Raw genomic sequence first — 23682 nt, 5'->3', positions numbered from 1 at the left:
CAAACTGCACAGTCATTGTTACCTGCACAAAACGCCACTTTGTCAGCTTATTGTTATACAGGGAGATATACAGCGGTAACACAGACATTTCCAGTAATATCATCGGGTAACTGAAAAGAAAATAAATCAGTGGCGTTGTCACAGCGCTGGTTTTGTAACATTATTTGTTGCATTAGATGAAAAGCGGTATATAGGTAAAAATACATTAAAAGGAAAAATAAAAATCCACTTTTCACAACAGGAGTCCAATGAATGCCGGTGGTCCTGATCATAGGTTAATGGGGTCAGTCTGACTCCACTGAAATTCATTGTACATTGGCTCAGCATTAGGGTTTCCTTTCTAAAAACATACCATAGTGCAAATGTGAACAGAACCCAGTGCAGCCAGTATACAGGTGGATGCAGAGCTTGCATACTCTAAAATAAATAAATAAATAAAAATAAAAAAAATTAAAAAGTTAACCCTTCTATTACATAATGGCCTTGAAAAAAAATATATATATGTATGATTTAAAAGGAGTCTACCACCAGATTTATCCAGGGCTGTGGAGATGGTGGGCCAAATCACAGACTCCAATCCCTCCATTTTTCCACAGCCTGACTCCAACTCCGTTATAACTGACAGTCGTGGTTAGTCAGGAGCAGTAAAGCTCCTCAAGTTCACAAATAAAGCCAGGGATTCCTATGAAAGTGATCTATGCATCTATTATACAATACCAGTAGTTGTATATTCTACTTAAAATTAATTCATCATTGTATTTTGACGCTAGAGTTGGCAACCGTTTTCCCATCCATTTGGTCCTAAATCCAATTCTGAATCCATAGCCCTGGATTTATCTTTGTGCCTGTACTATATAAACATACTTTTACTGTTCCCCTGCGATTTGTTAGTTTGTAGAAATCAATCTTTATTTCTTTATAGAGATGAGCTGGGTGGGGCATCATGGGTGTAAAGAGTCTTGGTCCAAAGCTTATGCATTGCCCCATACCCCACTGCTAATAGCTACTTATGGACACATGCGGTAAAGTACATAGCAGGCTAAAAAAAATCCGTGTCATCCACTGATCCCACGCCACCTATAGAGCATTATACTCTGCTACCTTTGGCACACCCATATAGAATGAGACCTCTGTTCTAGAAATCAGAGGGGGCTCCGAGAGGTCAGACTCTCACCAATCAGGAACTTATCCTTTTAACTTGAGGATGACATACCATATAGTTCTGTGTATGAGACTTTAATAGGAGTTGAAACATTTGTTTGTGGTCACATATTGATGAAACAATGAAGAGACATGCAAATCAGCTGGCAATGCATTGTGGGTGGAGATGATGTACAGATTTACCTACAAACAGCTAAAATTGCACCAGCTTTCCCCTGAGATAGCAGCCCAATGACACCCCTCTAGGTGTTAATAATACCTTCAGCCTCAGTCTGCTTCACAGCTGCCTGTAAGCAAATCTCCTAAATCAGACCCCGCCCCCAATGCACTTGCAGACTGATCAGCATATTTATACAAAGAGTAAATATAACTCTGCTTTGCCATATCGGTATGTTTCTGTTCCTATTAAATGCCCTTACATGGCAACATTATTTTGGGCCTGATAGACTCCCTTTTAAAATTGCAGCCATTATGTAGGCAGTTGACAGTAGATCAAGGAAAGCTGAGCAGTCTAGGACTTAGGAGTCCAGTGGGCGGTCCTGTATAAGTTTACATATAGGTTTCTGTCAGTAAGACCGACCACTGGGATCCTACATATACAAAAAGCAGAGATTTAGATTAATAAGAGACAAAGTACACCCCATGTTTTGTCATATAACACTATATCAGTCTGCTCAGCCCTGTAACATGCTGTAGGCGGATGAGACTGCATTTCTATGGTGCTACATTCTCTTTAAGTTAAGATACTTCCTCATAACTTAGATATTGTTGTCGGTTTGCTAAATAGTTCGTGATACATCCAAAAAGGGTAAGAGAACGGACAAAGCATCTTGTCTCCTTGTGCCATTTTCATCTGTGAGTAAAAATAATTGGTGTAGCGTGCCCTGCGGCCCTGCCTAGATAGCCCATTGCATGCATATTACAGAGCAGCTGGTACATTTTATTTCAGTCTCCCCAGCTGTCCTGGTAAATGGTATCCCTCCGAGTGCTATTTATTGCAGCACGGCTCTTTTCTGACAAGTGAAAAGGAACTGCAGGAATGGCAAATGTTTAATGAATTTTTACCTCAAAAATAATTAACATTCTGGGCTAGTCAAGCAGGCATTTTTGACAAGTGTCTATCTGCAACCCCTGGGCTGTACATCTCTCTGCTCACTGTCCTATGCTACATGCTGTTAGCTTTGTAGAGTTAATGTAACTGTGTAACTATTTTCAGATGAGTCCTCCATGCAGAGAAGAGATTCAGGCTGATATTAAGGCTAAGGCCCCAGGTGAACTGCAGTGGAAACACATTAGAGCTTTTAACAAAGCCGCCTTCATTGCGTTTTTGCTGCATTTTTCTCTGCATTATTTCTACCCTTGTTAAAGGCATTCTATCGTTAGAATCCAGTTTTTAACTAAGGCTATGTTGGAATAGCCTTAAGAAATGCTATTCTTCCCCTACCTTTAGAATTCTTCTCCGTGTTGCAGTTCTGTAGATATCCCGGTTTTCGTTGTTATGCTAATGAGCCTCCAAACAGCACAGGAGGCGTTCCCCTGTGCTGCTTGAAAACTCTCTAGCACCACCTCCATGTTCTTCTCCGCCTTCTCCTCTTCTCTCGCGTCGCCGTCACGTCTTCATCCAAAAGCGCCAACTGTGCATGTCAGTCAGCCATTTTCCTGTGGCCTCTCCCACTCAGCCATAGGAAAATGGCCAACAGGCATGCACAGTTGGCGCTTTTGTATGAGGACGCAACGGTGACGTGAGAGAAGAGACGGAGAAGCAGATGGGGGCGGCACTGGAGAGTTTTCAAGCAGCACAAAGGATGCCCCCCAGTGCTGTTTGAGGAACACCCCCTGTGCTTTCTGGAGACTCATTAGCATAACGATGAAAAACTGGGAGAATTCTAAAGGTAGGGGAAGAATAGTGTTTCTTAAGGCTATTCTGACGTGGGTTTAGTTAAAAACCGGATTCTAATGATAGAATCCCTTTAAATCTATAGGGAAAGAGCTCACGTTTTCAAAAGTCATGTGTTTCTGAAAACGTACATTTTCCGTGTCTGTTTTTTCCCCTGCAATGTCTGGATGGGATTAGCCAGAATCTAATTCTTTTTGCTGGTACTGTGAAACGTAGTATTTATTTTTGGCTGTGTTTCCACCACAGGCAAAAATGCTACATTTCCGCAACATGGGGCCTAAACCGGACTGAAAATATGAGTAGGAACAACTGCTAGCATATGTAATTATAGTATATCCGCTTACAAGTGCCTCTCTAGAAAAAAAAAAAGCTACAGCAGTAACGCACCCACACCATACTTAAAGTTGTAGTTACTCAGTCCTCCCATTTTCAGAGATCAGTAGCGATTTGCATGTAGACAGCTCCTTTACTAGCAGTGGGGCATAGACTGTGTAGGAACCTGTGCAGGAAATGTATCTCTGCACCTGCACAGTTCGCATATGGAATTAAGCTACATACAAATGGCAGCAGTTTTTTTTGTCCTTTTCTATCGATAGCCCCAACGTACAAAATACGTTTTTTTCTATCAACATTTTTGTGTAAAGACCTGAGTTGTGTTTTTAGATGATTATATTGTTGATAGATGATTGTTTATTCATGTTTTTGTGGAGACTGTTAAAGAAAACTGCAAGATCATCATTTTTTTTTATTTCAATTTTATGACGGTTTCTCTTCAGCAAAAATTACATTTTTTTTTCAGCAAGTCATTACTATACTATTATGGGAATACCATCTTTTGTTGTGCACCCTATTCCAAAACCCATAACTTTATTTTTATTGATGGAGCTGTGAAGATTCTATCTTGCAGGACCAACAATTCTGTCATTTTTTTTAATACCACAGTACCAACTAAGGTATTTATATGTTTTATTATATTTTTACAGGAATTTTTTAAAAAAATATTTGTTTTTAAACTTTATTTTTTATTTGGGCATGTAATCACTTGATCCTTTTTACAACATATACTGCAAAACTTCTGCATTGCAGCATATTGTACATTTTAGCTGATTCCTGATAGGCTTAATTTCTGGCATAATAAATCCTTGCATGTCAACCTAAAGGCGGCTGTTCTATTTGCATGGCAATGACTGGAAACCCTGCAGTCCGATAAGGGGGGTACGAAAGAAAGAGCTTCTCCCTCTAATCCCCCATATTATCTGAATAGTTTTCCTCTAAATGGTTAGCTCAGATTAAAGAGGTTGTCCCATCTCAAGGATCCTATCTATACTGGTAGTTTATGTAAGTTGAAGACTTTTCTTAAATATATTGCTTTAGAAATTCTGCTTTGTTTGCCTGCTATGTGACCTTATTCCTTCAATTGTTTATACAATAAGCAACGTCCCCTCTCACAGTACAGTGCTATAGACGTTACTGTGAGGAGGGGTGTTCCTGACCAACTGTCAGAAACGCTCTTCTGACAGTGAAGAGCTACGGTACCGGCACCACTACCTCTTCACCGGGGCACAGAACGTGAAAGCCAATAGTGTGCTGAATTCAGCGCACTGTCGACTTTTTAACAGTGTATAAAACCGCATGTGCCCCAGGAGGCGAAAGGTCCTCTTTAAATTATAAGGGCCATGTCTGTCAACAAGCTTGTTGGTATTTTCCTCTGACAACAGAATAGTAAATGCAGTCATCAGGATCGATGCTAAATATTTTAAAAGTTACTGAAGTTTTCAAGCACGTTATATTTTTATATACATTGTAAGTTATCAGTTTTTACCATTATGGCTGCCAAGATCAATAAAGTAGAGGTACTCAACAAGTTTTAGTAAAGCTCCGTTGACTGGGGTCTTCCACCAAGTAAAGATTCGAGCTGAACAGCAGCTGAACATGTTCAGTATTTTTTTGGACAAAAAAGACACATCTGATTATGAGAAGAACTCCAGTTTTAGGGAGCCTTCACACGGAGTTTGCGCTCCGCTCATTCTGAACGTAAACTCGTTTAGAGTGAGCAGCGTAAAAAACTGATCCCAGTGACTTCAATGGGTGCCTGCATACGCACGTATCACATTCAAAGCAATAGGTAAAAAAGCCTCCCATTGATTTCAACGTGATACGCGCGTATGCCGGCACCCATTGAAGTCAATGGGATCTGTTTTTTACGCCGCTCACTCTGAACGAGTTTACGTACGGAATGAGTGGAGCGTAAACTCCGTGTGAAGGCTCCCTTAGACAAGAAAAACTAGGATAAAGTGGCATGATACAGGACGGGGGAAACTAATATGGTGTTATACTGTGCATGGGGCACTAACATTACATTATACTGTGCGGGGGCACTATGTGGCATTATACTGTATGGGGGGCAACTATTGTGTATTATCCTGTGCATGGGGGACTAACGTGACATTCTTTGTGGGGGGGGGAGACTAACATGACATTATACTGTGCAGGGGCACTAACTTAGCGTCATACTGTGGGGAACGCTAAGAAGCATTATATGGCAAGTGGGGGTATACATATGTGCCCCCCCACACACACACAGTATAATGCCTATTATTGTGCCTCCAGCAGTATAATTCCCCTTTAGTGCCCTCCATACATAAAGTAGTTTACATTAACAGCAGCCGGGGGGAACATTCATCTCTTGCCTGCTGTCCACAAGCCCTGATCCCTTACAATCACCCTTGCTGCCTGCAAAAGAGCCCCAGTGTGTGAGGGGCTCTAGTACAAGGGATCAGGGATTGAGGAGGGACAGTGAGCGGGAGATGAAAGCTTCTCCTTCCCCGTCATAATGAAAGTGTTAGGGGTCAGAGGTCTGGACAGCAGACGACCCCCTCCTCTGGTACAGTAGTGAAGCTGGCAATTGCTGGCTTCATTACTAGATGTGTGGGTTCCTGCCACAGCCCCTACAGGAAGAGCTGCCGAGTACAGGAGAGCAATCCCTGCTTGGGTACAGCAGTGAAGCCGCCAATTGCCGGCTTCACTACTGTACGTAGTTGGACTGCCCATCCATCTTCAGACAACACTCGGCATGCATCTAGCAATGCAGAAATTTTAAGGGAGCCGGATAGAAAAACACTGCAGGTAGTGTTTTTCCATCCAGCTGAGGCACAGATACGGCGCCATACCATAGAAGAAGTAGGGACGAGTATATATGAACATACCCTAAGCTGTAAGATGTGCAAGGGCGGTTACATGTGCATGTGTATACTTTGTAAATTACAGTAATCTAAACACCCACTCCCCCCCCCACACACACACTTTCTAAATAACTTAAATAAATGTATAGTTACCCATTAGAGATGAGCGAGCAGTATTAGATCAAGTAGGTATTCGATCGATATTCGAAATACTCGTACTAGGTCGAATATCATGTGGTAAATGCAGTAAAAATTTGATTCCCCTCCCACCTTCCCTGGCACTTTTTTTTTACACCAATAACTATGCAGGGGAGGTGGGACAGGAACTAGGACAACGTAGGCATTGGAAAGAAACGTATACAGTCATTGGCTGGCTAAATCATCATCAGTAGTAATAATAATAATAATAATAATAATACTACAGTGACTTGGGCGTGTTAGATGCCCCCAGGCTTCCCCTGTTGTTCCAGTTGCATTCCAGAGGTGTTGGCATCATTTTGTTAGGAGTATTTAGGTTCTTTACTTTCTATTTTTCTTACCTGGGGAGTTTTTGGCTGCGCAGTGTCTGGGGTGGCATCCTGGCTCTGCGGGGTTGTCCTGTCGTGAGTATTGGTGCACACCTTCTGACTTGCACGTGCGCACTGATGGTAGGCAGCTTTATCTCCTGGTTGATTAGTCTGTCCTCCCATTTGCACCTGGGAGGAGTGGTCTCTACTCTGTATTTAAACCCATGCCTCCCATGGTTCTGTGCTGAGTGTCGCTTTTACAGAGCTAGGCCTTAGCAGGAGGAGTAGGTGGTGTTCTGGGATAGAGGAAGTTCCGTGGTTGTTTTTTTTTGGGAGGTTTGGGTGAACGAGTTGGTTTGTGTGTTTTCCCTTCTGTGTTCACCTATCCTCCCTCTGTGTATAATTGACTGTGTGAGTGAATTGCCTTATCCTTTGATTTCTACTCAGTTTCCCTGTGTTTGTTTCCTAGTGTAAGGTTCCTTCCCATATTGGTTTGGGGGAATCCTTTCCCACATTTTTCCTGTGTGCTGCTTGTGTTGTTAGTCAGCGCACACCCTTGTCAGTCCCTGTCAGTAGCAGCTTCACTTGTTCGTTAGGGGTGACCCCCTTTAGTCTCCAGTCCCTAGAGGTCTTATAGGGCATTCCTTCTCCCACTTCCCTCTAGGCCTACGGAATCAGTGAGAGAGGAGCTGTCGGGGTCAGGCTTAGCCTGAGTACAGCCGACCCACACCCGTGAGGCAGGGACCGGGATAGCTAGTGGGAGTAGTGCAGGGCGAGATTCCCTACTGCTATCCCTTAGCCCCGTTGCAGCTACCTGGACTGACATAACACATTTCTTGAGGTGTCATTATGGACTTGGTGACTCCAATTGGTCGAATTTTGGTTTCCCTGAAACGAGCATGTTCTTCCGATAGATTATAATGGGATTCAATATTCGAACGAATAGTTGAATATTGAGGTCTACTCGAATCGAATTTCGAATATTTCATTACTTGCTCGTTTCTATTACCCAGATCTATGGGGTGGTCCACCTGAAGGACATTTTCTGATTGTCCGGTGACGACCCATTTCCATATTTCCAGAAACAGATGGTCACTACTACTCCCCCCCCCCCCCCCATTCACCCCATTATACTTACCCTCAATGCTGCAACAACCCAAGCGGCCTTTTTCTGTACTGGTTTAGACATCTGTCTTTCGCCGCCTGCGCTGATATACAGACGTTGTATTGCTGGGTGAAGAGGAGGCGGCGCGGGAGCAGCAGCGAGGTCGGTTAGACTTTTTTTTTTCTGTTTCTTTTATAATAGGCCACTATCTGTTGGAGTATCCCCCAGCAGGTAACGGCCTATATACCTACCTGCCCAGCCTGCTCACTGCCGCCCCCGCTTCCCCTTCTACTTTAGGCCACAGGGGCGGCTGTGAGCAGGCCAGGGCCCAGACCGCAATCCCACTACCGCTATCATTATACTCAAGGATCTTTTCAGATCCTTGCCTATAATAATCGGAGCCCCAGGAGAGGTGAGGGAACATAATAAACAGTGTTACTCACCTTTCCAGGATCCAATGTTAATCCTAGCAGGCTTCGGGCCTATATGGTAATGTGCCAGAAGTCTCATGGTCTGGGATATTACCATATAGGCCTGAAGCCTGCGCTAGTAGTAACATACAGGCCCGAAGCCTGTGCTAGTAGTAATAGCCTGTTACTGCTAGCACAGGCTTTAGGCCTATATGGTAACGGGCTGTTACTGCTAGCACAGGCTTTAGGCCTGTATGGTACTGCATAGCATAACATGATACCCGGTCTGATATTCAAGTTTCTACCTTTCCTACTACAGTTACAGATGACATCATGTGTGATCCCACTGTACTGGATAGCATGGAACATGTCACAAGAAGGTCCGAACCTAAAATCATATTGCATTTCCAGCACATATTTAACATATAAAATCTCAACCTAATATAAAGCTCGGCTTCTAAAGAAGGGCATAGCAAATACTTGACCTTATGTACGGTTGTGAGATAACCATATTTATTTCTGCAGGGTGTATAAGGAGACGGGATGGCTCATTTAGTGACCCATTCCTGCCATGGCAGCTGTTACATGACCCTAAATAGCTCATGGAAACTGTTTATTTTCTGCTTACCCAAATTAAGATGTTACTTTCCAATGTAACCACAGGGAGTGTATGGCTTCTTACAGCATTGTGCAATATTGTATCACAGAGGTATTCTTCCCTTCAAGCAATGCATCATATTGCTGTGCTGTACAAAGGCAGCATACAGCGGCACAGGGAGCGCTCAATGCCTCATAGTTGACCCCTTGTACCTCCTTACAGTTCCGTATAATCACGTTTAGAGCATGAACCACACATCCAAATATTACATTGTTCTATACTTTTATTGTGTGTTTTTATAGTGATTGCTAAATAAAAATGGCAAAATAGTTTTATTGTACTAGTAGCAGTCTGGGATCTGATAATATTTTATTTGTCTGAATATATTTAGCGCTACCGTTTTGTAAAGGCCTCTCCTACTTTTTCCCAGATCTTCCATTTGGATTCACCCTGTGAAGGGCTGACGTCTCTAATATCACATAAGGACAAAGTGTTCTTTCACTTGTGTGTTTTCACTGCCTTTGTATCTGGTTAATAATGTGCACATAAGTGACCACATAGTCTTATGATATCCTGGTTTGTGGCTTTATCTTTTACAAACACATTTTCCAGCAACAGATGATACACAGACATAATGCCCTGTTTTATATCCCATAATCATTACTCTTGTTACAGATGGGTTAGTTAGATGGTGTCTGCTTTGCCTGTCTGTTCACATCTCGTATTTTTGTTTTTTGGCATATGCTTGACTGGTATGTAAGACAATGCATATCACTCTTTTCCTAAATAGTGGAATACTTTTGAAGGTGTACATTGGGGAATTCATCCACCATATATCGCAAAACTAAACATAAAATGTGTGAACCAAGCCTGAAACTCGAGTGTATTCATGTATTTTAAAGAATACTTGGAAGGTTTAGGGATAATTTGGGTTGAATTCCTCCATAAAACAGAGGTTCAATGCATAGGCTGGTAATAAAAAATAAATAAAATAAAAAATATATATACACATTATATATATATGTACTGTATATAGTTAGATATATATGCATGTATTAGAGATGAGCGAGTATATTTGATCAAATACCTCCCCTGCATAGTTATTGGTGTAAAAAAGCGCCAGGGAAGGTGGGAGGGGACTCGGAATTTTTACTGCATTTACCGCGTGGTATTTGACTGACTACACCAATAACTATGCAGGGGAGGTATTTGATCGAATACTACTCGCTTATCTCTAATACATACACTATCTATCTATCTATCTATCTATCTATCTGCACACAAACACACACACACACACACACACACACACACACATTTTCCCTAGAAGCAGACAGAAGAAAACCTGTACCATTGTGTTAAATACCCCATACACTATAGTTCCCCTATTACTGGTATCTCTCTGTACAAAATGAAGCCATAGTAAGGCTGTGTACCTGAGACCTTGTACAGACAGTGAATGGCAGCACCTGCGGTAAATGTTGTGAGAGACTTTAGTGGGTTCAGCTAAACCAATAGCTGCGCATAATTATAAGTGTGTGTTCACACACACAGAGTGCCACACTACTACAGTCATAATGCAGGATGCAGGTTATTATGGCTTCTTATTGTTTTCTGTTATCAGCTGTACCAGGCAGAGGAACAGCTGATTGTAATGCCCTTCAGTAGGATTACTGAGAATGGGGGTCCTGACGAAAACCCTGTTTTACTGGAACTGGAGTAGATTTCAGGTACAACTAATACCAGTTTTCTAGTTTTAGGTATAGTAAATTTGTGGGCCTAGGTGGTGCATCTTTGGCGCCTATAAAGGCTGTGCAGTAAAGATGCCCCACACCTATGCCACCTGTGCCCATCAGGGTAATAAATTACACCCAGTGTAACCAGTCCCTGTCTAAACACATTGCAGTCTGCTACAGGGCAGTCTTTAAAATAAAAAAAATAAAACGTTAGACTCTTTCTTTAGAATAAAATGATTATTTTGAATTATATTGTACAATTAATATTGTATAATTAGATATATAGTTTGTTACATATTTACTTTCATAGGATTCAATCACTGGCTTTTTAATGAATTACAGTATCTTTACTGCTCCTGTCTGACCATGGCTGCCATTTATGAAGAAGTCTGAGTTGGGCCCGGGTGTGCTGAACATGCATGCTGACTTTGGCCGCATCGGCCCTGTATCTTATGTGTATGGCGTGTGGGCGGTGGTTTGTCAGATCTCCCCAGACAGATGTTGAGGGAAAAGAAGGGCTGGGCATGTTGAATTACTGCACCCTTTTCTTTAGTTTTCAGAGAATTGTCTAGTAGCTTACTTCCCCTCTTGCCATTAAGAATATACGCATGCTCAGCTGTGCCAAGTGTGCATGTGTATAGGGTTGGGAGGAACAACTCCCAGCCGAATATGGTTGAACATGTGTAAGCGCCTTTATGTCTACATATAATCTGCTGTAATTTCCTGCTCTCAAAACACAACCAATGTTGGGTTCATTGGTTTCCTATGAATTTGTCAGTATGTAATCCCTAGTGCTGTAAGATAGGTTTTAATACTCCATTTTGCGCTGCAATTGTTTTACTTGTTTTGATAGTTTTTTTTTTTTTTTTTTTTTTTTTTTATAGGAAAATGGACAATAGGGAGGTGTATTCTTTATTAAGCATGTTACATGATGATGCCACCTCATAGTGCAGATTGTGATATTATCAAAATACACATATAAACCCCATGAGTGTTGGGTAGTACAATACCACCTGTCTAAATGTGTATTAAATGCCAGACTCCCCTTTGACTGTAGGTTATGTGGCTTTTTTTTTAACCTATTATTCCTGAAGGTATAATGATGTTTGTGTTTTTCTGACAGGTGAATGTGTATGTCCTGGGGAAAACCTTTCTTCTGCTGGCCAGAGAGCTCTGCATTAATGCTCCCGCTATAGGTAACTTTCCCACTTGCTTTCTATCCATCACTGTGCAGGTCTATTGTAAATGAGGCAATCACTCACAGGAAACATTTCTATTCTTCAACAACCTGTGGCTATGTAGAGAATGTTGTTCTATAATTCCCAGCATGCCTTGCTTACGACTTCAGAACACAGGCCATTTCCAGGAAATGCATTGATTTGGTCGGAAAGTTATGAAGAATACCGGTGAGAGCCTGGCCTGTGTGATAGCAGCTAGCTGAAATATTCATGGCATAAAGTAGTCTTATAAAAGAAAACAAAATGGATTCTTTATGTTCCTTTAATGTTCTGATTATTGAAAAAATCCTTGGACAGGTGTATCCTCCACCTATACCTGCAGCACGTCTGGAAACTGTTAGAATATGTTCTCTTACAGCCAAAGTTTCTGCAATAGAAATCCTGTTTTAGACTTCATTGTGTTGATTTTTGCAGCATTTGTGTAATTTATGCAGATCCCATTTAGATGATTGGCAACAAATCTGTCACATGTGAATTAGAGGGCAATACCAGTAAAATAAGGCTATAGCTGGCCATAGACAGAAGATTAAAGTGACTATTCTGACCCACTACTGTGTTTTAGTGAGTGTATCCCAACTCTCTAGGAACAGGGCCATTTTAATGCATTGGTGGTCCCTGTGCAAACTTTTTGAGAGTGGGCTCCCAATGCCTCCCCACATAACTTAATTTCCGGTGCCACCCTCAACCACCAATGTTACATTAAAAAAGAAAAATAAAGAATACTTACCCAACTGTGTTCCCGTGGACCTGCAGGCTCCTAAAGTAATGTCTATAGCTTGGCGCTCATTGTGCTTCCCTGCCGCTGAATAATGGAGCACAAAGCTAATAGCAGCTGTGTGCTCCACTATAGTATTCAACCTCTATCTGTGTCCTAAAGACACAGATAAAGGTGAAATCATTGGCTACCGCTCAAAACAGTGGGACTGTCTTGCTCGCTTCGGGGTGGCTGAGTGGGCCCCCTGCAACCATAGGGCCCGGTGCAGCTGCCCTGTCTAGGAATAACAGATATCAGGAGATTAATGGATCAGATTTTTAACACACTCTGTTTCTGTGCTTCCAAGAGAGAGACTATAAGTATTTGGTAGCAACACATTTCAATCTTCCTATTAATCATACATGTACGTGCCTATATGTATACTTCTGATGCAGTCAGATGAAATAAGCTCTAAGGACCCATGCACACACGGAATCTGGAAAATCCATTCCATACATCAGCTGGATTTTCTGACCTGAACCAGATCAGAGATTGGAATCCTTGTGTTATAGTGGTTAATGATACTAAGAGTCCTTGCATGTCCATGACTTCACTGCCCCATATTGTATATAGTAGTAGAGCCGAGAAGACATGGACTCCAGACTCATATATCACTATGGTGCAAGGAATACTGTCTCCTGACTGAATTTAGTATTTCCAATAGGCATGGGTCATACGGATCTTTTTACACTCTTGTCTGCAGTGTACGTTTATCATATATATCAGGAAGGCTCCCGGTGGAAACACTAAATGGTCCCAGAGATAACTATTCTACCGAAGGGTGCCGAAATGAGTAACAGATGATACTATATGGCATTCAACGCAGTATGGAGCTTTCCCAATTCATACAATATATGCACTCTTTAAAGTCCATGTAAAAACTGCACATCAGCCGCTACGCGTGGCTTCACCCTAAAACAGATGCACTTGAGGCAACTTAAGAGGACGACTTGGTGACATCTATGTACTCCCTTTTTGAAGGTGGCCGTTCTCTAGAAAATTGCTGTTTTCTGTTAATGTGTAAATGTGATGCAGTACAGCAGACAGTACTTGAGCACAGAGCGCACCATGTACGGCTTCTCCTAACCTGAGGATCGTCTATGCGCATGTATACTTGTATAATTAACAATTGACCCACATACACAGACTGTGTTCTTCTGCAGTTTCCCTGGGCCATAAAACAAGTTATCACTCAGAAAATCTTAAACATACTCACAAAGCTGCTTGTAAAACACCATACACCCAGGACGCCAAGATTAAAGGAGAGATTACTTTGGTCAGATGCAATTTCTTAAAGGCATAGAACCTCCTTACTAATACAAGGATTTGGGAAGAACAGCTACAGACCTGCTCAGGTGTTGACAGTAAATCCTTGTATTAAAGGGTGTGACGTTATACAAAGATACACATTGGATAACCGCTATTGCAGGAAAGAACTTCCTTTAGACACTGATCTGTGAAGTTAAAGGGGTTTTACAGTTTCAGCAAGAAGAAAGTTATTTGGTGTGTGATGAAAAGTTCCCCATGGTTTCATTGAATGGAAACGCTTAGGCTAGAGCTACACAGTGACATTGGCCATGAACAAAGATCACAGGGTTTGCTTTCTGACTTCACTAATTTAATTCAGTAGACTTGCATGGTAACTTCTAGTCAGAAAATATATCCATTGGTGCCCAAACTTTTTTTTTTTAAATTCTTAAAAGTCTCCATTACAGCACCTTTACATTAATAAAGGTGTTTTAGGGCGACCCAGTGATCTTTGGTTGTGTTACAAGAGTCACTGACCAAAGTCCCGGTATGTGTATCAGAGGTGTGTCTGGTCATGAGATGAATGTCTTTCTGTCCATCAGGTGACCAGATGTCTACACTTATATAATCTTCATATCTCTAAAAATTTCCACCCAAGTAAAAAATGTATGGCCTATATTTCTATTTAATGTTTGTCTTCATTTGCCTAGGGGGACCTGCTATGCGGAGTTCCTCCTGCGCAGGCGCTGTACTTAAAACGCATCTCCGCTATAGATAGGCAAGATAGGCATCATATCCAATAGATCCGTATTCAATTGAAAGAAAGGCTTTGAATATTTTTGTACTTCAAGCATTGTTGCTTTGCTCAGTCCTGCGAGCTGAAGTATTGGGATGTACTAGTATATAGTAATGGAGGATTTGTGGATTTGTTAAATTTCTTCTCGTTCATTGTCCAGCTTTAAGTGCAGTTAGTCATGGCGTTTCGGTCGCCTAGCAGTGTTTGCTGTATATGATAACACTGTACTTCAAGATCCTACAGCTTGGCGCTTGTTTGTGGAACTAGGTGATGATATTGACCAAGCACAAACACTCGACCAGTCAGTTTCTTGTAGACACTGGGTAGCCGGTCACACATTCATTAACTTTTGAGGTGTGATGTGGAGGGTCGCTATAACCTTTTATCTCCAACACTACTCTGACCCATTAAGATTTGCTATAAGAGCACTTTCCTGCTGAATTGAAAATATAATATTGTATGCAAGTCATTGAGATTTATAATAATACATTTTCTTTTTATGTCTCCTACATATTGCACATTACTTTTCCGATTTGTTTTGTCTGTCCAATTCTTGTACAGTTTTTAACCACTCCTGGCTTCTCACTCGTACGTAGGAATGGACATAACCTGTCCATTTATGATTTTTCATTTTCACTGTGAGGAGATCAAATAGGCCACAATTAAAGGTAAAGCAAGTCCCCTGTGGTCACAGACCTTACTATTCTGCCATACACGGACCATCGGTGATCAGTGACATTCACTGCCCTTTCTGATAGGTGGGCCTGCCCAGGCTCAGATTAAAGCCCAGAAACTGGGGCCATACATTTATGGTATGTGGTTCTTAGTTTTTTTTTTTTTTTTTCATATATATATTTTTTACCAATAGTGATATCTTGTTATCTTTAGCGAAATAAAAAAAAATACAGGCCCTAATTCTAAATCTGCATTGCTGAGATTCGGAGAGAACATTTTTTATTCATTGGAATAGAAACATGTGGACCTAAACGCTATCCAAAGAAATCGCCATAGCTAGTCCATGCTGAATATTTGTGGACATGTTTATACCTTCTACATTTTGAAATAGAACCTGCATGAAACACATTCAGTATAAACCGTGCTTAGAGATAACATCACAGGCCACTTAGGAAGAAAAATCCTAAGCCACAGTTTATTTAGCGTAATGATGTCACACACCATTACTTCCTGTTTTATCACACATGGCCCTATTTGTACATATCAAAAACCACTCCAACACTCTAGACTCTGACAGCCTATCAGGTCCCCATCTAGAGTGCATGGGTGAGAATGTATATCTACAGTTCAGCTGCCAGATATCTCCTTGTGCCTTATTTATCATGTAATTCCAGGAACTAATGGGGTTTAAGATAAATCTATGCATGGCACAAGCAGGATACCATTGAAATAGTGGATACCGCCATGTCAGGACTGTGGTCACGCTTGTTACTCACACTACATTTCTATATACTTGTATGGTTAGATACATAAGGACACCTATGATGTCCAGAAAGGATTAAAACGACTCATGATGGTGGGACAAAGAGGGGAGGGTGAAGCTTTTCCTTTTGTGGAGTTTCTGTAATCCATCTCGTCTCAATAGAGCTACATTCACATGACTGTACTAAACATATGTCTGTTTACCCATACCGTGCCAACATTTGTGCTCTGAAAGGAACTGTTAAAGGTTTTTTTGGCATCTTTTTCATGTACCAGGGATGTACGGTACCTTCTTGGCATCCTTAGCTCTATAAAAATTGTCCATATAAAAGTTATTGGGGGTGATTGACTAGCTACTCTATATTTCCCTTGGAGAGAAATCGCTGGAATAATGGAATGCCCAATGAAGTTGCTGGGCCAACGCTGGGTCTTTCAGTACTGTACTTTTGAACTGTCCGAATAAGACAGGTTTTTGGCGTTTCCTTAGCATTACATGTGTGTTATAGTTATGGGCAGGAATTGCCACTGGGGTTTACTTTAAGATATCCTCAAATCCTGACGTGTTAGAGGAATTTGAGCACTGAGAGTTGCTCTAGAAGTTGAGGTGCTCTTTGCAGATTCCCTCTGATTTAGTTACTCTTAAGGTCTACTTAATGCTAGCACCTGCAGTGACCTGCCCAGACATCGCTGTGTAATCTGTCTATTCCACTGTTTCCCAACTCTTTCAGACTCAGGGCACCCCAAATAATTTTTTACCAAAATACAAAAAAATGTCCTAAGGATGTGGATAATGTTGCATCTTCCCAACCAAAGTGTTGCGGCTCCCTGGAGGGTTTCTAAAGTAACCAAACAAATTTGAAGTTGGTTACCAGTGAAATAACTCTTCAGAACATTTAGCGCATCCTGATGTTGTATTCAGCTATCTGCATCAGTGTCATTGAATGGAGTGGCAACGCGCATTGCAGTCATGAATGAAGAATACAGGGTGCTCAGGCCCCAAATTCTATTGCTCAGACGTTTATCTCCTATTTTGTGGATAGCAGAAATACTACCCCTTTTGCTCTTGGAGTAGATTTTATTTTATAAGGACCAATACCAGCAATTGCTGTGTGTTCTGTGTAGGTGAGGTGTTTTTCTTAATAGTATTTTATTTATATGCCCATATAATAATGAGCATGTCGCTACTATCCATGAATTGGCCCTTGCAGTCCTCCAGTGCTGAGATGGGTACAACTCTGTACTTTAGATTACATGGTGGTTTTAGTTGCCTGTAACCTATAAATGTAGCATTGCAAGGTATTGTAGGTCCAGGGCCATGCATCTATTGATTCAAGTTGTCTGAAGTTACACCAGTTGGGGTGTATAGAAGTGTGCACAGTCACAATGTGCTTTAGTCCTAGCCACAGGTGATAGAGGGAGTTCCTACTAGGAAACTATACTGAATGCGGTGACAGCACGTAATCTCCATTATTCACATGCATTTCCTCTTGTCCATTATGTGGGCAAGTCTCTCTGTAACTATGTGTCAGTGCTTATTGTAAAGATACTAGGATCACCAATAATGATCTGATGCCGGTACACACAAACAATGCACATTATATATGCACTTTGTCTGGTTTCATTGAGTAGTTATAACCCTTGTGTCTCCCGTTGTGTAGAATACCAATGAAATATACATGAAGTATAAGAGAAGATAAATGACATAGACCAGACAGGAATTCGGGTATAAGTAAAAATCTTTTATGTAACATATTTAATTGCTGCTCCTCTGTTGAGCAAGCTAAAGTTTACCAAGTGATCTATATACAAAATAGATGCACATTATGTGCAGATTTCTTTACCACTTCCCTGCATGTCGCAGTTTTAATAATTCAAATAGCTTATAAATAAATAAAATAAGATTAAACTCTAAAAGCATTCCTTCAGTTTCCACAGCCCATGAGTTACATTCCGTACAGTTTATGAGAACAGACTTCCCTTCACCCCTTGTCAGTGCGGGCAGGGCAACCAGGGTAAGGAAGAAAGGGTGAGCTTTCATGTCGCAGGTCGCTCTAGAAAAAGAGGGGCGTCAGTGTGCTTTAGCAGTAGTCGGGAGGAACGCTTCATGCATAAAAGATTAGCTCTGGAATTTGCCCCCCTTGTACCCCAGTCCCATTGGTACTGTCCGATGAGCACTGGAACTGGAAAGTCACTTTTCCACACTGCACTTCCGTCATGCCCTCTTGTCCAAAGTAACTGAGCTCATTGCCATCCAGGATGGCACTGACGGTGTAAAACGTGTCCTGTTCCACCTGCACAGGGTGCTCAAACCAGACTGAAAAAGTGTTACTAGAACCGTCAGAGACAAATTTAGTCAGATTTTGAGCAAGGACCACTCCTTGCCTTTTCAGTTCAATTTTGACACTATATTCTGCTTTGCCACAGCTCGATCCATAAAGCCCAAGTCCTGCTATAAATATCCTTTTGTCTACTGCAAACTGGATGCTGTCACAACGCCCCCTGTATCTCCACTGGTTACTGCGGTAAGCTGAAGACTGGAATCTGTGGCATCTCTGAGGTGCAAGACCCTTCCTTTTAACAAGAGGGAACTCTAGTTGGGGTTTGTTAGCAGCCGTGTACCACAAGAATATACTGCGTGTCTCCTCCAAGGTTAAAATGTCTGACTGGGCAGCCCCATTGGCAAATTCCTCTAAAGTCATGGTTGGAATCCGTACCAAGTACAATGCTTTTCCCAGTACATTCCTTTTGTTTGCAGGCGTCACTGGCAAGCCTTGTCGCTTGCATTCAGCCTCTGCCCAATTCAGAACAGCTTCAAAAACAACGTCTTCTTTAGTGTTGAGTGTTTCCCGTGTCACAATAATCTCTAGGGTCGGTAGATCGATCTCACAGAAGCCTTCTGACTTCAGCGCCAGTTCAGCCTGTGCATCAATCACTTCCCAGCATCGCAGAGTTAAATCTGGCTCCTCGAATAGACGGCTTTGAGAAAGTAAGACGCATGCATTTTTGGCTTCTAAGCTAGTCTCAAGAAAGTTTACACATGCTTTGGCCAGCGCGGGTACAATATACTTCTTGGCAGCATAGAGCGTTGCAAGGACAGTGTCGGCTTCCAGGTCAATCTCGTCACTATACAAGTACCTAAGGAAAGAGAGCAGAATTGAGCCTACATCATACATCTGTATAAATTCACAACAAGACTGAAGCCTTTGCTTAAAAACTTCCCAACTCTAAGTTAAGGTTGTATTTTTTTTTTGTATTTTATTCCTGGAAACAACTTCCAGAAACTGCTGGATTCTCGTCTAATAAGACGCCAAAGCTTTTGTGGTTTCAGAGAAGGGCTATTTTACCAACCCTTCTAAGAGCGAGCCATTAATGCCAGTCAGAATATGCATATTTTATAAGCTTTTATGTTCGCTGCAGTATTTCTTTTCCAATTCTTTAATGACCCCACTTACTTTAAAAGGATTAAAAAAGCAGCAGGTTCCACGTCTGGGATATGGATTTCAGATTTGACCTCCGCTAGATCTCCATAAAACATAGCGTAAAACACAGAGCTCCCGACGGCCAAAATATACTAGAAAAAAGGAAAGCAACATTTTAATATTGCAAACCGTAACAGGAGCAAACATTTTTCCAATTTTTGGGGGGGTTCAACGTACCTTGTGAGCAGGGACTTTCTTGGAGGCCCCAACTGGCCCCACAATGAAGTGCACATCAGCCATTAGTTCGTTGTTGAACATCAGTGCATTCCTGGAGGGAAAATACATATATATTTAGCTGGAGGAACCCGACAAGAATACGCTAGTCTAAATCCAACTACAAAGGCTGACGCGTGTGTCTAATTGAAGTGGCCTTCCCTTCAAATGGAAAAGACGGAATGAAAGAGGTGACACATCCTTTTCATAGGCGTACAAGAAAGGTCTGCTAATTTTATTCAGGCTTTTCTAGCAGCGTACATTTCACCCCTTGTCTCATGTAGCTGCAGCCTGTTTGTCTCCTACGGTTGTCAGCTGCCTCGTTCCAGTCTTACATGGGTTAATCATGGCAATCTGAGGGATTTTCCCGAGGATTCATAGAAATTCTCAGTGGCTTTACTTCAGATTACTGGAAATAAAATCTAAAAGAACATAGCTTTGCCTAGAAAGCATTTTTAATGCAGTCCTCGTCCACAGAGACAAGTGAGCAGATAACACCGGAGAAGTGACGCTATCTTCTAGTTTCCGTGCTAGCAAGCATTGTTTAAAAAAAGAAATTACCAATCTGCTTGTAAGCATCGCCTACCATACAATGACTGGTGATATCTATGTACCATGACGTGCAGTGCACGAATATGAGCACTGAAGACCCTGGCAGTACAAGAATTCCCTCATAGTGTTACACAATTATATGACGCAATACATTAAAATGAAATAAACATTGCCAATAACTTAAATCTATGTACAGAAGATACCTAAAGACCCCCTGCCATATTCACATGCATGTGAAAGGATGATCTTACTGAAAATGTGACATGATGGCAGCAAAAAATGGGACTTGAAATCAATGGCTATGCTACAATCCACTGTCAAGAGAGGTTGGTCTTAATGCTTGTCAAGACATCAACAAGAAAATCCATCTCCTTTAATTTTCTGTGTGGGAGAGTGGTAGTGGTGTGTGTCATGGTGTTGCAGAAAGAGATGTACTTGCGTGATCTGACCCAGTGCTGTTCTGGTTGGTCCTGACAGCTCTGCAGTGAGGAATCCCCTATCTATATCACAATGCTTAAACCATGTCCTGTTCCTGCTGATGCTCCTTGCAGATTAGCAATGGCTCAGTGCATGAGCTGCCTGCTAACTCGGTGCAGCCATGGTGGGGGATGCCTGTCAGCCTAATACGTGCAGGACCCGCATATGGAGCTTATAGACCAACGGTTTAGCTTGTGTTTGGTATTTGCATTGACTAGAGATTAGAAGAATATTGCTTGTGATGCCCATTACAATGCAGGGTCAGAGGAAGCTTCCCTCTAACCTTATCAGCCCATATATTATGGGATATGGCATTGCATTAATGAATTCATTTGAAGCTGTGTCCTCAGTCACGGTTAGTTGTAAATGCACACATACACACACACATATATATATATATATATATTTAGAATGAACATATAAGGAACACAATCTCCATTACACCTGTGATATTGCCTCCCCACTGCAGCCTGCAATGTTTGCTGTATCCCAGTTTTATGATAGTAAAGTATAAGTTGGGTAGGGCAGCAGTTTAATCTTGTTCTAGTTGAGAAGCAGTTGCTTTATGTTTGCAGTGTCAGTGTGCGATACTCCTATGACTGCAGCATTAGGATTGTGACCCTCTGGGATTGCAGTGCTAAGAATATGCACCCGTGTCAGCATGCCCACTTATGAGACTTGAGTGTTAAGACCTTACAATGTTTGTGTCTCGAGGATACAGTAGGTTGGTCCTGTTGTGTTAGAAGGCAGTAGCCTTCTGCTAGCAGTGTTAGTATGTGATACCCTACGATTGCAGTGTCAAGTTTGTATACCCCAGTGTCATTGGCACTCGCGACTGCTGCATCTGGCTCTGTAGTCTGTGTGTGCAATGCCAGGCTCTGCTACCTTTGACCGTGTTTGGTACTCTTGCAGTTGCATCCGGTACCCCCCTTGACATTAAATTATGACTGCGGTATCCTATGATTGCCCCAAAAAGTTCCGGTCCCCTTGTGCATGCAGTGGTTTGCACATTCAATGCTATATGATTTAACTAGGGCTTCTTAGTCAGCTGCAGGGGGCACTGTGTGCTCACCTCTCCCTCAGGGTCGGGTGGAAGGACTGCCAGTTGGTACTCTCGATGTTGTTGTTGTTCAGGTTCTGTAATTGCGGTGGTGGCGGTGCACTCTGCTGGATCTGGAGGGCGTTTTTCTTGGCGGTGACCGCAGCAGCGTTATTACTATTGGCGATATTCGTGTTTGCACTAGCAGGGTAAAGCTCTGCAGCCATCTTCCTCTTAAGAGCCAGAGGCACTATCTCATAGCATGCTTGCACCTTGCTGTTAGCCCGGGCGCTCTTTTTAGACTTCTTTAAGGTCTCTGGAAGCAGAAGAAAGAAAGTCAAACACTTCATGATCCTGCCATTCAGGCAGCCTGGGTCTAGTGGCATGGGCAAGGGAAAAAACTATCAAGAGCTCCTCTTTTGTAAGCATCAGTCACAGACACTGCGATTAACTTCCAGAGTCAGCAGGATTAATTCGTCCATAAGCAAAGATAGAAAAAAACCACCATGCAGTTATGTAATCGACCTCTGTGACGTGTACGCCAATACAATCCACGGGGAGCAATCACAAGTGGTGGCACCCATAGGGGAAAGTAAACAAGATGCCTGGTTACCAGCTGCTCCAGCGGTCTAGGATATATCCAGGGCTCCTCTAGGTGTAGCAGGCAGAAGTTTCTTGCACACGCTTTATTCCTTTGCTGTGGTCTGCCGGCCTGGCACTCATTATATAAGGATGGTTAGGTTGCCAGTGTGGGTGCACCAGCTGCCAGTGGCGTAGCTTTTGTGTATGCTGGCATATGCATAGCACAGGGAATAGGAGACAAGAATAGAGAGAGCCGCCTCCTCCCCCCCTCTCTCCAGTGTGTGCTGCTGGCTGGAGGCTCTACGTGTAGAAGTGGAGAGGACTGGGCAAGGCTTGAGCTCAAATAGCAAGCTGGGGCTGCTTACGTCATGACCCTGGGAGCCAATCACAGGGCACAGTCCTTGCCATTCACAGCAGCAGCAGCAGCCTTTGCACCAACAAGCCCCTGTGTGTGCAGCTTAGCCTGGGAGAGAGGTGGGAGGACTCTGTAACCCCCCTCCTCCTTCATCAGACAATATGTCATTCTTCTGGACTCCCACCCAAAGACCCTGATCATCAACCCAAGTGCCCAGAAAAAAAGAGAAAAGGGGGTCACTTTACTACTTGCACTAAGTGCAGGTCAGAACAGATAAAGGGCATATACAGAGAGAGGATGCCCCACTGGCCACCAGGGAAAGAGCTACTAAAACTGGGCACAATGTAGAGTTCACCTCATTACATCACTAAGTCAGAGGGTGCAGTGCAGGACAGACCAGCATGGGAACAGGGAAAGAGCTGAGAAGTGAACCCTGTCTACAGGGCATGCTGTGAACTAGTGCAGGGGGCAGCTTCTTACATGCACATGGTCTGGGGGTGCAGGACTGAGCTGAGCAGGTTGTAGTACAGCATAGAAAGATCTAGCAAAGTGATAAATACAGACTGTAATGTACATACAAGGGTTAAAGTTTGCTGAGATACATATAGCAATGAAGGCAAGTTTGCAAAGCTTAGATACATCAGGCCAGAGAGCCCCCTCCCCTCCGCTATAAACACATCTGGCACTGCTGGGAGAAGCAATCGATGGAGTATTGTCTGCAAATCCTAGGACTGTATGGAGCGCACATAGGGGCAGCCAGGCTGCAGCAGTGCACAGACCATGCCCACCTCTCACAGGGTACCTCTCCGGAGCTAGCAGCTGCTCTCTCCGTCCACACACACAGCCAGGAAAGTTTGCAGAGCAGGATCGTCCGTGGAGTGCGGAGCCATGATTCTGGAGATGGCAGGAAGACACAG

At 42.5% G+C, this 23682-nt stretch overlaps 2 protein-coding genes across 5 annotated transcripts in view; one reads left to right on the top strand and one right to left on the bottom strand.

Moving 5' to 3' along the window:
• BRF1 (BRF1 general transcription factor IIIB subunit) overlaps positions 1-23682 on the top strand; it is a 214121-nt gene that overhangs the window by 88465 nt on the left and 101974 nt on the right. The window contains exon 5 of the mRNA XM_075282663.1: positions 11719-11791. Within this exon, the coding sequence (XP_075138764.1) occupies positions 11719-11791 (73 nt within the window). The remainder of the gene's footprint in view (positions 1-11718; positions 11792-23682) is intronic.
• BTBD6 (BTB domain containing 6) lies at positions 17787-23657 on the bottom strand. 4 transcript variants are annotated; one of them, XM_075282622.1, is made up of 5 exons: positions 23554-23657; positions 21862-22144; positions 19725-19815; positions 19521-19639; positions 17787-19203 (listed from the first exon to the last, which is right to left on the bottom strand). In XM_075282622.1, the coding sequence occupies exons 2-5, from the start codon at positions 22053-22055 to the stop codon at positions 18171-18173; spliced, it is 1437 nt and encodes a 478-aa protein (XP_075138723.1). In that variant the 5' UTR covers positions 22056-22144; positions 23554-23657; the 3' UTR covers positions 17787-18170. The 4 variants fall into 4 exon arrangements, with proteins under 4 accessions (XP_075138723.1, XP_075138725.1, XP_075138722.1 ...); XM_075282624.1 differs by having other exon boundaries at positions 23568-23657; XM_075282621.1 differs by lacking the exon at positions 23554-23657 and adding an exon at positions 22442-22817.

The sequence above is a fragment of the Leptodactylus fuscus genome, chromosome 7 (assembly GCF_031893055.1).
Source record: "Leptodactylus fuscus isolate aLepFus1 chromosome 7, aLepFus1.hap2, whole genome shotgun sequence".
Classification (NCBI taxonomy): domain Eukaryota; kingdom Metazoa; phylum Chordata; class Amphibia; order Anura; family Leptodactylidae; genus Leptodactylus; species Leptodactylus fuscus.
Note: the sequence above shows the minus strand (reverse complement) of the source record. Positions and strands in the feature narration are given on the sequence as shown.

Excerpts from the sequence above, each read along its gene's own strand:
- BTBD6 (XM_075282620.1), bottom strand. The coding sequence starts at position 22,214 with ATGCCACTAGACCCAGGCTGCCTGAATGGCAGGATCATGAAGTGTTTG. Across the intron at positions 19,816-21,861 it reads CACCCGACCCTGAGGGAGAG|GAATGCACTGATGTTCAACA; the intron begins GTGAGCACACAG and ends TTTTCCCTCCAG. Across the intron at positions 19,204-19,520 it reads GCTTTTTTAATCCTTTTAAA|GTACTTGTATAGTGACGAGA; the intron begins GTAAGTGGGGTC and ends CTCTTTCCTTAG.